Source organism: Protomyctophum bolini (assembly GCF_963924005.1).
Source record: "Protomyctophum bolini genome assembly, chromosome: 7".
Lineage (NCBI taxonomy): Eukaryota > Metazoa > Chordata > Actinopteri > Myctophiformes > Myctophidae > Protomyctophum > Protomyctophum bolini.
In genome coordinates, this window is record NC_137868.1 from 34,174,381 (window position 1) to 34,188,984 (window position 14,604).

At 41.9% G+C, this 14,604-nt stretch overlaps 1 protein-coding gene across 4 annotated transcripts in view; it reads left to right on the forward strand.

The window, feature by feature from the left end:
• Positions 1-14,604, forward strand: part of spire1b (spire-type actin nucleation factor 1b) — a 36,259-nt gene that overhangs the window by 3,443 nt on the left and 18,212 nt on the right. For all 4 annotated transcript variants that reach the window (XM_080769224.1, XM_080769225.1, XM_080769226.1 and 1 more), the window contains 3 exons: positions 812-840; positions 10,248-10,484; positions 13,369-13,494. In XM_080769224.1, coding sequence (XP_080625350.1) covers positions 812-840; positions 10,248-10,484; positions 13,369-13,494 — 392 coding nt within the window. The remainder of the gene's footprint in view (positions 1-811; positions 841-10,247; positions 10,485-13,368; positions 13,495-14,604) is intronic.

Genomic DNA, 14,604 nt, shown 5'->3' on the forward strand with positions numbered 1-14,604 from the left:
ATTATTTCTGCATCTTAGATTCTTAACCAATCACATACTATAATGTAGACAAATTAATAAATTAAAGATTATCCCCAAATGATTGCGTGTTGCTCCTGATATTGTATCACAATTAATATGAAGACATTGCACAAGTCTGTTGTGATACCCCATGAGTAGCTCTGGTCCATAGCCTTCTACTGCTTCTCCAATCCTCCATCCTCCAAATATCCCTTTCTGGCCAAAAAGTACCGTTTATATGTGTGGTGGGGGGCTCAGAGTGCGTCCACTAAGGAAAGTAGGCTTTCTATTGACACAACCCGTCTTTGTATTGGTGAGTAGCAAAAACGTTCTTTTTATTTACGCTAAAGATGAGAGGCTGGTCTGATTTCGATTTGAGATTTAAAACCGAAAGTCCCATAGCCTTATACTGCACGGCAGAATCGTAGAAGCAGTAGAAGGCTATGGACCAGAGCTACCCCATGAGTATTTGTTGTAATATAATACTGCCGTTTGTTGAGAAGGTCATCTGTTAAGAGTTCGATTGGTCATATTATTGAAGTAAAAGCTGTTTCTGACGTTGATGTGGCCGGAAGGAAAGACTGCAGTGAGTTTAGTTTTGCATGAATCTTATTGATACGGCTCCTCTCTGCTTATACCCAAGAGGAGTATAATCACAGGGTCCCACAGTCATGAAACTCATAGAAATATTTTGGAAAAAAAGTCTTCTGGAATCTATCAATCGATGGAACTGTATGTTTGTAAGCTGCTTCATATACTTCAGACATACCCTTACTGTTATTCATAACATTTCTCTCTTGTTTCTTTGCAGATAAATTCAGCCCATGCACATCAACAGAGGTGAGTGAAGCTACTGTACTGTAAAACCTGAGTTATACTTACGTAGTTTCATGCCAGTGTTGGGCAAATTTATAGAGCGAATTTATGCTTGTACTTTGGTTGTTTTGGGTGCATGACTGGGTGCAAGTATAAGAATATCACGCTTAACACCACTGCATTTCGTCATACCTTGCCTAATGCCTACTAGTTCTATACAGTATTTACAGCTGTGATTTGCACTGTGCCGCAATAATGACTAGGATGCTGGGGAAAACAACAACAATGTGGTGTGCCATAGGAGGAATATGGCCTTTGAGATTATTTCAGGTGTAATTAGTACACTATGCTTTATATGAGGTTCAAGTAGACACAGAGGGTTGTGTCACAATTTTCTATCACTATCTGTGCTAGAGTCAGTGTAACATATTGTACAATATACACAGTAAAATTAACAGAGCCTCAAACACGCAAATACTTGTAATGTAACACCTCTAATGTCATCGGGTGGTATACAATTAGTTGACGCCTAACCCAGGTGGTATGAAAACAAATATGCAAAGCTTTTAAGGCTGCGCTGTCAATAAAGGATCTACAATCAAAGCTGAGGCTTGGTCTTAGTTCCGCTGTGTACCTAGAATACAGTACAGTGACTGCATAGGATGGACAACGTCGGTCAGTATAATAATAGCTTAGCTATATAACAAAGATTATAATATAATAAGAGGAATATCTTTATGGTTCAGGCTATCAGAGGCTATACTGTAGGTTAGATGTCACAGCTGTCATGAATCTGCAGACAATATGTTTTTTATGATGATCACATCGGCATATCGTTATCATTGAGGTACAGTACTACACTATTGATCATTTCATCATAATAATCAAACAAACACCTTTCAGCGTGTCGGACTACATTTCTACTTTCTAGTTGTGCTTTTGTATTATTGCCCTATCTCTTGGGCTATTGTCTTTATACTTTATATAGTTTACTGTATTGTACAGTATGTGTGCTATATTATCCACCTGTCAACCTCAGTGTTCTTTTGCCCCTGTATTTACTCCCACCACCACCCTAGAGCCACAGCTGGTCTCCTTAACTGACAGAGAGAAAATGTCACCAATCAAAGGAACCTCTTTGATGGTAGTTCTGGGTGACATTTTAGACCTAATTAAAGGACAGTGTAAATTTGTCGATCCATCCTGTCAACAGATGTCACAGGATGACAACTAACTTTCATCTGCTGGTTACTCTGCCTGAAAGCAGCGTGTGTTAGGAAATTGTAATGAGTCCTGTCTGTTTGTGTGTTTATACAGTAAGACTAGACCTTACCCGTTCTGAATATATGAACACCAAATTATGTACAGTGTGGGTAATGCGATGTAATAGATCACATTACTGATTGGGAGGGAATTGAATGAAAATAGAATTGCTTTGGGCTCTCTGTTGATTAAACCACCCTCGACATGTGAATAGAATTTGGGGCTGATTGGACATTCAGTTCGTGATTTGTGCCATTAATACAGGCCCCTCCCACTAACTTTGGAAGTGAATTACAGCCGAACGATATGGACTATGAAAGTTTTGCCTGTGGTGTTTCAATCGGATAGGTCCAAAGATCATGTGTACCGAGAGCCAAAAGTGTGTTTTGAAGAAAAGTGAAAATGGCGGTAAATCTATCCCAACGCAAATGGGCGTGGCCTATATAATTAATTAATATTTTCACAGAACAAATCTGAATAGTCTGAGAATTGTGATCTAAATTCTTGTGGAGGAAAATTGAGATTCACATTTGAGCAAGAATTGTTCACCACTAATTAAACACGGGTGTATTTGTTAAATTAGTTACAATTTATAATTTAATGCTTGTGGCTAGCTGTCAACTAGGGTTTGAAGATCAGGGATGCAGCACTACATTTCTTGGTAGTTTATGCAATACTGTATTTGGCTGCAGTGATTATGTTTGTCTTTCATATGACACTAGTAAGAAAATGATTAAAAAAACATACGTAGGCCTAGATGTGTTAATGTTTCTTAAGATTGAACAGAAAGTTTTTTGTGTTGGCTATTGAGTTGGATGATTGAGTTGGATGATGAGTGAGTGATGATCAATGCTGAGCTCACTGTTGTTAGGTGGGAGTTTTGGACCTGGATTGCTTGTTAATATTGCAGTGATAACAGATGGAGAGAGGCAATGAAGAGATCAAATACAAACTCATGTGCATGCACGCACGCGGGAGCGCGCGCACACACACACACACACACACACACACACACACACACACACACACACACACACACACACACACACACACACACACACACACACACACACTGTAGAATGTGAAAGTCTAGCTTCTAAGCAGTTTTGCACCAGAGATGAGTTCTTTAGAGTTAGAGGCTGGCTGAAAAATTCTGTCGTTCTGTTGTGTTGCCAGCATAGCACACTGACATGAGCAGTAGCCTGACTGACATGAGCAGTAGCCTGACATTGAAACAAGTGTTGTGTGAACATGTTCACATAAACAACAACCTATAAAACTGCATGTACTCTACCAAATTACCCTTTCTGTTAGATCATGGACATCACTTGTAATTGTTAGACAAAGCTCTCTTTTAACAGCCACTTAAAGGGCCGATATAGACCATTTTATGGCTTTTGCCGTTAAAATATTATAGAACTTAACTGAATAATTGAGTCTGTGTTGGCTAAACATCATTGCGCTGTTAATAATTCATAGATTTTATTCAGAGATCAATCTTTCACTCCAGGGAGGATTTCCGGCTAGAAGTCCATCCATGCGTTTAAAATGCATTAAAACTCGACAATACCTTAACTTTGGCAATTTTTTAAAAACTGATATTGAATGACATTTAGCGTGTTGGATTACCTTTCTGTGGTTCGGCTTCATCATGTCGCCGTTCTTCATCCTCCTGCAGCTTCTAATGTTACCTGAGGCACGGACGATGATGCTCTGTCCGTTTCTCCCGTGCATTTCTGCTCTACCATTTACCATGCACAGTACATGATTGTTTTTTCTTAATTAAACTTTATTACATTTCTAAAGTAAGTTTCAAGTCTCTGCAAGTTGACTATCAGCGAGATGACATCTTACATTGTCATTTACTGCCCTAAACATATATTAAAGCCCATAGACCTGGGTGCCACATGAAGTAATTTCGGAAAGCCATGCATTGGAGGTGTTAGCGCCCCTCAAAATGTAATTGAATCCCATGACAAATCAAACAAACTATCCTTTGGAAAGATTTTGCCAGTGATGTCAAGAACTGTTATACCATGAGTCGTAGTCAATGGGCTAAACTTGCCAGACGGCTGGCATGGTTCTTTTAAGACAAATTCCAGGCTATTGATGATAATTGCATGCAGAATATAGAAGAGGGCACTGTGTCTGTCTACAGAAGAAAATGTTAATATTTTATAGTAGTAGCCCATGTGGCCTCCTAAATCGAATTTCTTGGAAATTTGTAACTGATGGTATTATCAGTCACACAATACTTCTCTGTGTTTCAATAAGGATGTGCTTTAAGGAAAAAAGAGGTATCTCAAATATTTCACCCACTAGTGGCCTAGCTCTTGGTAGTTTCCTGAGTGCATGTCCTGCTGTGAAGCTACAGTAGATGCTTCTGGTCCCATGATGTGGCCACACGTCAGAGGTTATGGATTACGCCTCATTATATTTCTCCCTGTCAAAGTTTAACTGTTCAAGCCCATTATTCTGTTAATGTCTGTTGTTGGAGCTTTAAAGTATGGAAGGGGATTATACTTTAACATCTAATGGCTACATTCACTGTTAAATATAAACAGAAGTTTACAGAACGTTCAGTTAAGGACTAGGACTAGGAGGTGATCCATTCTGCGATTTGTTTCTTGTTTAAAATGTGCATGCCATGAGTGAGACATAAAAAGAAACTGCAGAGAAAGTCAGGAGAAACGCAGCATGAATAGTTTGGGAGGTTATGTGCTTTGATTCTAGTGCACATGAATTCTCTGCTCTCTGTTCCTCTGTGTGCAATTTGTTATGCATTTATGGACAATAGACAGGGAGCTCATATCTGCTGAACAGTGAAGCATCACCATATCCCAGTCATATGACAGCACAGTGAGATGAATTGTAAGAATTATCTTTCTCATCTATCTCAGTTCACGGTTATTTGTAGAGCAGAACAGCAGTTCCAATTAATATTCAATGAACACATTCATGACAGCCCAAACTAAAATCAAACGAATTTCCAACCTGGTTATTATGATAAAATATTTCTCCTTGACTAGTCTCTCTGTTGTGTGAGAGACTCTGAACTTATAAGTGTCACTGGGGTGGCGGTGGCTCAGGCATATGTGGCCGGATGTTTGAACCCGGGCTCCCCCAGAGTTAGTGTCCTTGAGCAAGACACTGAACCCCTAATTGCTCCCGATGTGCTAGTTGGTGCCTTGCATGGTTTCCTCTGTCATCGGTGATCAATGTGTGTGTGAATGGGTGAATGTAATGTATCTATTTAAGCGCTATATAAATGCACCATTTACCATTCACTGTCGTACCACATCCAGAAGGCTTCAAATGTGATAGTTTGCTACTGATGTGTGCTTGACTTATCAAAGTCTTTTCATGACCTTTGACATGAATCATGACGTTGGTCCTTTGAATGGCAAGTTACATGGACATGAGCCAGTGGGACCCTGGCTGGGGTAGGGATAGGGATGCATAAAATCCTGTATCTCAATTGTATTTACAGCGCAGGACCTGCTATTCCTTCATTTTTCAGTAGGACATTTGGGCCTCTGTTGTTGACATGAATAACTGAGCCCTTCAACCTTGCGGCGATACATGTAAAGTTAATAACAGTTTCTTCACACAGAGAACTGTCTTAGGGCCTCTTGGGGCCCTGGGCATAGGCCCAGGAAATACAATTGTTTAAAAAGAAATCTGCCTAACGATGGTGTCACTTGTGGACGGGTTTCTGAACTGCCCACAGCCCTCCTATGAGACACAGATTGAGTAGAGAAAAATGGTGCCATTTATTCTTTATTTTTAGGACCTATTATATGAAGATAGGTTGACAAGTGGTGAAGTGGTCCTTTAAGTTGCCTAAAAGTGACGCCTTAACATAACATTGAAGTCGTAATATGAATGACGTGAAACACAATTTTAACTTGTTATGTAAAAATCTACACGGTTTGTTCCACAGATATAACAGCAAATAACAATTGTTGAATAGTATACAGATATGTGATGGGGATAAGTGATACTGTAGGTGTACAGTACTGTATGTTGGTTGTTCGTGTTCGTGGTGGTGGGTGTTGATGTGCATGAGAAGAAGTAATGGATGACATATTGCCTACAGGAGAGAGAACCATCATGAATGGAAATATAGTGCTGTCTTTGTATGCAACCAAACGAGAATCCATTGCCCACAGGCTTTTGACTGAGTTAAAGTAGACCTATGTTTGTGGAGGCACAAAAGGGGTAGCACGATGACACACATTTCTGCTGCCCTTACACTAGCTATGGGATTGGAAAACAGTGAAATAAATATAGCAGAGACAAATTAAGAGCCATTCATGTAAACCTAAAGGGATTAGTTGCAAGCCATTAAAAACAGGTGGATTTTTAATCATTTTAACAAATGCCAACTTGAAAAATCCATAATCATTTATTTACTGTCGGTAATACGGTATATGCACAACATGAACATATAGCCGTAAAGTGAAGACACAATCTTTCTTTTTTCTTATTCTTTTCCAAGGGAGCCCTGTGACACAACAGGTAGTAGTGTGCACAAGAAAGAGGCAACACAATTACATTAAGAATAAATAAAATGAAAACAGCAGATTGAAATTAGAACATCATTCTAGATTCTACCCTGTGGTTGACTGTCTTAATTGCAGTGACAGGAATATTGAAATCTGACTGAGGTACGATGTTTGTTTCTGTGTGAGGTACAGTGTTTGTTTCTGCAGCACTTCACTTCACTTCAACTCTTGCCTGACATCTTCCTGCTTTCCCTTCTTGTCATCTTATTGTCTCCACCAGGCCAAAGTCATGGGGAGAGAGTATGTTTTGCACTCCGTCCGTCCATACTCTGCACACACACTCCCTGAATGCCACAGCTGAACCTCTGCGCCAAGGTTTGCACATTGGCCTCTTATAGCGCCACCAGGAGGCCACTTTGTGCTAAACACTTTTTTGGACAGTACACCTACAGCTTTTGTCCAAACATTACGCAAATTGGTACACAGTCTCTCTAGAGCCATTAAACAAAACGTGTCTTTCAGATTCTTCAGACTCCATCCTGATTGGCTACGATTGGCTTCCAAAGTTCACAGGAGTGCTCAGTTTCAAACAAAATGCTGCAAATCATGAACACATCGTGTGATTTCCGTGAAATTGTGCACACACATTCCCACTAGGCCCAGAAAGAAATGCCACTTGAACATTTTCAACTCAGCCTCATGGTGGCGCTATAACTGGCCGAAATAGTGTTTTTAACTCTAACTGCACGATCTGTGTATAACTTTGTATGCCAACTCCCTAGAGGCCAAGGAAAAACCTTTGCCTGGAATCTTTCACATCTGCTCTTTATAGCGCCACCAGGAGGCCGACATATGTAAAACACATTTTCTAATATTACTCCTTCAGATTTTATCCAAATTTCACGCAAATCGGTACACATGCATGTTTGATTTCTCATAATCCACCCTGATTGGCTACGATTGGCCTTTCCAGGAGTAGCCCGCTTTGTACCCCACACACACATACACACAAACACACACACACACACACACACACACACACACACACACACACACACACTTACAAACAAAATAACATGTTTATATTACTCCTAAACATTTTGCCAAACATCACACACACACACACACACACACTCCTGTGCCCAGAGGAGACCTGTGCCCAGAAGGGCACTTTTTCTAGTTTAACCTGCTACCCTTCTTCTTCCTCAACCCAAGGAATTAGGAGGCTTCAGTAGAACGGAGACGTGCTTGAGTTAGCTCAATTTCATGGTTGAGTGCAGCACATTAGAGAGCCTCTGTGTAGTCATAGACTCAGCTTCTTCTTTTTTTCTCCCAGTTTGCAGTTATTTCTCAAAAATAAGCAATTAACAAATGCCTCCCTCTTTGCAATCGTTGATTATCACATGTGACTATTCGGAAACACATGAAACTTACTGTCTGTGCACTGAATGTCTAGCTCACATCATGTGCTGGAGCCTTTATTTGTTTTGGATTTAATCCCCTTTGACAGTAGCTCTCTTATCTCTCTGTTCTGTTGAAACCCCTTGACTGAACTCGCGTGACCAGCGAACAGTAACCCAGATGAAAGCAGTGATTTGATATGGGAGAAAAAAACCTTGAAATACTTCATACCTCACACCTCAGTCTCAAAGCATGATCTGCCTGTCTGTGAAAGTACAGTATCTTATATCATATGTTTTACAGTGTAATCTTATTGGCTGCCAATATGACAGCACATAAGCCTGAGATTATGCAGTATCGTGTATTTCTGTGCAAATGTGTGTGTGTGTGTGTGTGTGTGTGTGCGGGACTGCGGGTGCGCGTGTGCGCATGTGTGCGTATGTGTATGTATTGTGTACAGTATGTGTTTGCTGTTAGGAGCACCACCCAGCACCCACTGAGCAATAGTCGCCTATTAGACATCTGTCTAAAACCTGGGAAGAATGCTCAGCGGGTGTCTCGTTATCTATGTCTATCTCGTGTGTGCAAACTGAAGGGCCTACCTGTGGCGTTTGTGCATTATGTGTTAAATGTGTTCCACCTCATGACTTGCACATCCATGGGCCGGCTTGTCCGTCTGCGTGGTGTAGTGTATCAGTGGGCGTGTACCAGGGTGCTACTCTGCTGAGACAAAGAGCTCTCATTTAGACCTCGACATTTAGACCTCGGCTACATCGGTTCCCTGAGGTGCCCCCATTCTCATGCCTACTGATGGGCAGGACAGATCTCTCATGTGACTCCTCCTACCATGGACCCTATTGATTCCAGGGGTCATGTAACCTTGCCCTTGATCTGCCGTCTATAATAACATTCCCGATGACCCCAGTCTTAGACCCCTGTCTCTTGATATCTCATCCTACTCCTCGCCGCTTGAACTTTCTCATCCTCTACAGACAACTGGCTCTTTCTCTTCACATTCTTTATATCTGCTCTCCCCTTTCTCCGTTCCATTTCTCTATCTCTTTTTTCTCCCATCCCTCGAGTCAATCTCGCCGTTTCCTTTCATTACGTTTCTTCTCATTCTCTCCCCTTCCCTTTTTTCAGGGCAGCAGAATACTCCCCCCTCCGCCCCTCATGTGATGTCCCTGTCTCTCTTTTATCTTTTGTCTTGGCCTTGGCATCCTTCATTTGGCCGCTTTTAACAAGGCTGCTGCATTTCTACAGTGTGACTTTCTGTTCCCAGGACAGACTTTCTTTAACAAACCTAACCTGTCTAATGTGACACCTCAGCTATGGCTGCACCCAGGGCACCCCTCTGTTGATATAGGCTGATACACTGAAATGTCTATTATAGACAGTGATGATGACGATAATGATGACGTTTTCCCCTCATGACCTTCCCTTTGTAATCCCTCAGGGTCAGGCTGCTCTATATGTGAAAGATATGTATTTGTGTGTGTGTGTGTGTGTGTGTGTGTGTGTGTGTGTGTGTGTGTGTGTGTGTGTGTGTGTGTGTGTGTGTGTGTGTGTGTGTGTGTGTGTGTGTGTGTGTGTGTGTGTGTGTGTGTGTGTGTGTGTGTGCATGCGACCATGCTTGCGCATATGAGTGTGTGAGCAATATCTTTGCATGAATAGCCAACAGGTCTGGGTCTTTTTCTCTCTTAATAGTGTCATGTGGATAGCATATTGCAGCTGTTTTGCCAGCTGTTTCAGCCTCGGATTGGTACATGAAAGTGGTGGATGATAGGCTATTGCATAACAAAGACACATTTGTTTTGGCTCTGGGGGATTAACATTTAAGTAACCTAACAGTGCATCATGGAAAATTATTTAATGCAATCCTTAATGCAACATGAAGGATTGCATTAAATAAAAACGTTTAAATCGTGCAATAACTGTCTATTCTCCCCTCCGATTGTCCAGCGATTTGGAACTCTTCACAAGGCTTTTGTGCGCGTTGCCCTCTGATTGGACAGTATACAGTGACAGACAGACATACCTAACTCAACTCTTCTAATTAAACAATATTCCTATAGATAGACAGACAGACAGACAGACCACACGCGCAATTCCACAGGATTGCAACTAGTTTATTCCATTATTCTTTACTCCTAGCTGTGTTTTAGTCCTGTGTTTCATAACTGCAGTTCTGCCATGACAATTGAATTTCCCCTGCCGGTCTACCTATTTATCTATCTATCTCCCCTCTTGGTTCAACAGGTGATCGAGTCCTTGGGCATCATGATCTACAAGGCTCTGGACTACGGACTGAAGGAGAACGAGGAGAGGGAGCTCAGCCCTCCTCTGGAGCAACTCATCAACCTCATGACCAACATGGCCGAGGATGAGGTGGAGGCCTGTCCCGATGAAGGCTACGAAGCCACGGAGGAAGAAGAGGATGCAGAAGATGACCACGTGAATATCTGTAATGTCCGTGGCTACAGGGACATACTAAAGGTATGACAGCTACTGGTCTGTGCCCTTTTTCAGTGCGCTGATATGCCGGGCCTCGGTTGGATAACTTTGGGCAATGACGAATGCCCAGGTGTAAATTATTGTAGACGCTTGTGTACATGTAAATGTTAGCCTGGAGGTAAACATTGGCTTACTACTAGGACAGAGGTGGAACAGTTGATAGAACGAATCAATTTAATAGTTAGTAGGTACAAGCACCTCTGTAATCCCTCTCTGAGGGACCATAAACAACCTGAAATTGCAAAATCTCGATGTCATGACAAATGTTCCAAAGCACGGTGTAGGTGTAGGGTGAATGATGAAGAAATCAAGTGGAGATCCACCGTTCCAACGTTGTACACAATGCTTCATTCAGTGGGCAGTGGCTCGAGCTAGCCACAGTGTTGGTAGGCAGACTACTACAGTAAGTCCCTTAACACATTTACTGCCACCTGGTGGACAAAGGTGGTAGTGCTTGGGTGCCGGGTGTTTTCAGGCTATTCCCACTATGACTCGCGTCCGGTTTTGGCTTCCATCTTGAATGCTGAAGTATTAGTGTTAATGCTACCGAGCTAAATTAAGGCCAATCCTTTCTCTAGAAAACGCCAATGTTCCCATCGCGCACACCGGATAATCAGAAAAGACCTCAGAACATTGCCCATTCTGGTCAACACCACGAACAGCGCATTAGTTTCCGAGAAAAAAGCCTGCAAAGGCACGGCCTAAAACAGAAGCTAATGGCTATTGAGAAAAGACACCAGTGTTAAGAACTTTGTTCGGTTCGGCAAGCCCTGCTGAAACCGGTAAAAGATCGACTTCATTTGGAGTATGCTGCAGTACAGCCTTTACTTTGGCTAACTGATGCAAGAAAATTTCATTGAACTGTGGCGGTCATGTTTGACCAGCCTGGAAACCAGACGAGTCTTCTAGTGCTGCCCAGAAACAGTGATTCCACATAAGAAATGATGATGTGTGTGTGTGGGGGGGGATTCTGTGTGTGTCTGTGCTCTCCGTTATACCTTCATTAATGTATTATAACTACCAATTAGTACGCTTGGTGTACTTTGCAGGCACACCCAACATTATTTATCTATTTATCTACTTAACTGTCTCCCTCCACTGTAAGGATGTTATAAAAATGTTGACTCAGATACAGCACAGTGACCAGACCAGTTCTTATGACCCATTTCTCCTCCTCAGGAGCAAATAGACACTCTGTCAACCTGTAAACATTGATTAACAGTAATGTTTACATAATCACCCCATGCTCCAGGCCACACACACACACACACACACACACACACACACACACACAACGCACACACATAGTACGCACGCACACATGCATGCATTCACAGACACACACACACACACACACACACACACACACACACACACACACACACACACACACACAGGCAAATTAGTGCCAGAGGCAAAGAATCAGATCTCCATAGAGACACATCTGAGCAGTGTGGCAGTCTTGCCTGGCCAGTGGCTAAGTTTATGTGTCCTTCTCTCTCTCTCTCTCTCTCTCTCTCTCTCTCTCTCTCGTCACTTGTCACTCCCTTCCTCTCTATCCACTGTTTCCTCCATGCCATAAACTATCCACTATATTACTCTCTAACTTACAGTACAGCATTTGCATACTGTTCTGTTGTTTAAGGGTTGGTCACACAGTCTTGCTGACTGGCTGTTAATCGGAGTGTTTCAGCGTTATCCTCTTAAAGTAAATGAAACATCATGCATATGGAAAATAATTGACCCCCGGAATACTAATCTCCTCACAGATTCCTCTTTTGACAAAATGTTAATGGCAGAGAAATATGTCTGCCATTTGCTATATTTTCTGGAATCCATCCTCAATAGCTTCATTTGAATTACAGTAGGACTGCAGAGTCTGGGACTCTGGGGGAGTGGATGCCAGGATCAAGCCAAGCAGGGCCTAGGGCACCGTCTGTTCATCTGAAATAGACAAGAACATAGTATTTTGTCATCACTACTGGGTGTCACTCTGTGCCTATACAGGTATCTGTGCCTGTGTGAGCTGTGCAGACATACAACCCAGACAATTGTCCTAAAGCAAGTGTTCAAAAAACGAACACGTTGTCTCATTCCTCTGCCAATGAATGTCTTTGAAGTATCTTTCTCTGGTTAGAATGTACTGTATTTACAACCGCTCACAATTGCTCATCATACAGTAATCACCCATTTTGCATGAAAGGCTTCAAAGTCTTATGAACATCATGGTGCTTTCTCTTTAACCCTAACGCCCAGACTACACCAGGCGTATTTGTGGAATTTATTGCACGCGTTAAGCACGTTTGGAAAGATCCAATTGATAACAATGATACCGGCTACACCAGGCGCACAGATAGCGTGAGCCCCGCATACACAGGCTGTAAAATAGGATTGGGTCTATTTATGCGCGTGACACGTGTTCTTGTGTGACTCACATGCGTCACACACGCCCACATTCTCTGGTGTGTGCCGGCCGTAATGGAGAGTGTAGTGATGACAAGCCATAACCTCTTTATGGCAGCTCATGGTCTAATAAAGTGTGTAAATAACCAGTTCATATGTACGTACATGTGTTTTTATGTACGTATGTATTTATTTATTTTTAGTCACAAAAATGTAGAAGTAAATGCCCCGTTACTTTACTTGATGACAGACAATGAGCTGTCGTAACGTAATGATGTTCATAAAACTTCACCTTGAATGCCAGACCTTATAAGCTATTACAGTCTAACTAGTGTGCCTTTTGACTGTTATAAAGGTTATAAAGAAGGCTTATATGTAATAACTCTTATGACACATTATGGCTTCTGGATGATGCGTTATTGTCTTTGTAGGCAGTGTTAATCGCATTCTCTCCATTTTGTAGCTCTGTATCTCCCACCTACCAAGCCCCAGTGATGCCCCCAGTCACTACCAGGCGGTGTGTCGAGCTCTCCACGCAGAGACCAGGGAGCTTAACACCTTCTTGCAGAAGATCAAAAGCGCCAAAGAGGTGAGTGCCCTTGATCACATCACGATAATGAAATAACCTCTTACTGTTACCGTCACCCTCAGAATCTCAAAGTGCTACAGTAGGCATTAGGCAAAAATATGAAATTTAGCATTACACGATTAAAAGCACACAGTTTAGCATCAAGAAAAAAAACTACAGTTGTTGAACATGAGAACATGAGGTTATTGCTGACATTCACCACTTATAAACTGAATTACGATAACAGCACATCGTCCTCAATCTGAGCTTCAATTCCGATAAAAACGATGGTCACTAAAGACGGTGTGGACAGAGGGAAAATATTCAATGACGTCACAACGTCGCAAAGCGTTGCCACTTGCCAGACGACGGAGACGCCAAGAACTGGTCAAAATAATACTAGCGATGCCGGATGCATTATAAACTAATAATAACTCGTTCAACGTCGTTCTTGGCGATCTGTGACTTTTAATAAAACTCGTCCGATGTAGATTTAGGCAGACAATTAGTTAAAGGCAATGTCGTCTGTCGTGTATGTAAATCCATGGATCATAGAGGTCACAGTTGACTTCAACTCAGAAGATTTGTGACCTTACATGTTCCACACGCTTCAGTACTCAACACAACGCTCAACTAGAAGGAGGTGTGTGTGGTCGGCCGTGATGTTTGCCAGATGGAACAGCAGAGCTTTAGTTCTTCCTGCCTCTGAGCTAAGCAAACTATTTATGTGCCAATGTAGAAGACTCATGGGCCATGGCAGCCCAACCTATTCTTATGTCTATGTTTTTTCTATTTACTAAGCAGATGAATAATATTTTCCTTGATGTTTAGTGCTATGCTGTGAGTCATTGTGAAGAGGAGGACATTGCTCTGTAAACTCAGTCAATCTGTGTGAATACACAACCTTTATTTGTATATTTTGGTCTGCTCTGTGTCTTTATGCATTAGACATTTTAGATGATGATAACACTGGAACTATTTCCTTTTATTATCAGCTTGTATCTCAGTGCACCATCTCCCTTATTTTAGACATAGGTCATTATGTGAGCAAGGATTATGGGTAGCATGAAATAGGCATGGACATCAGAGTGGGCCTCTGTGACGCTGAGAGATAACAGTAACCAGACAGCC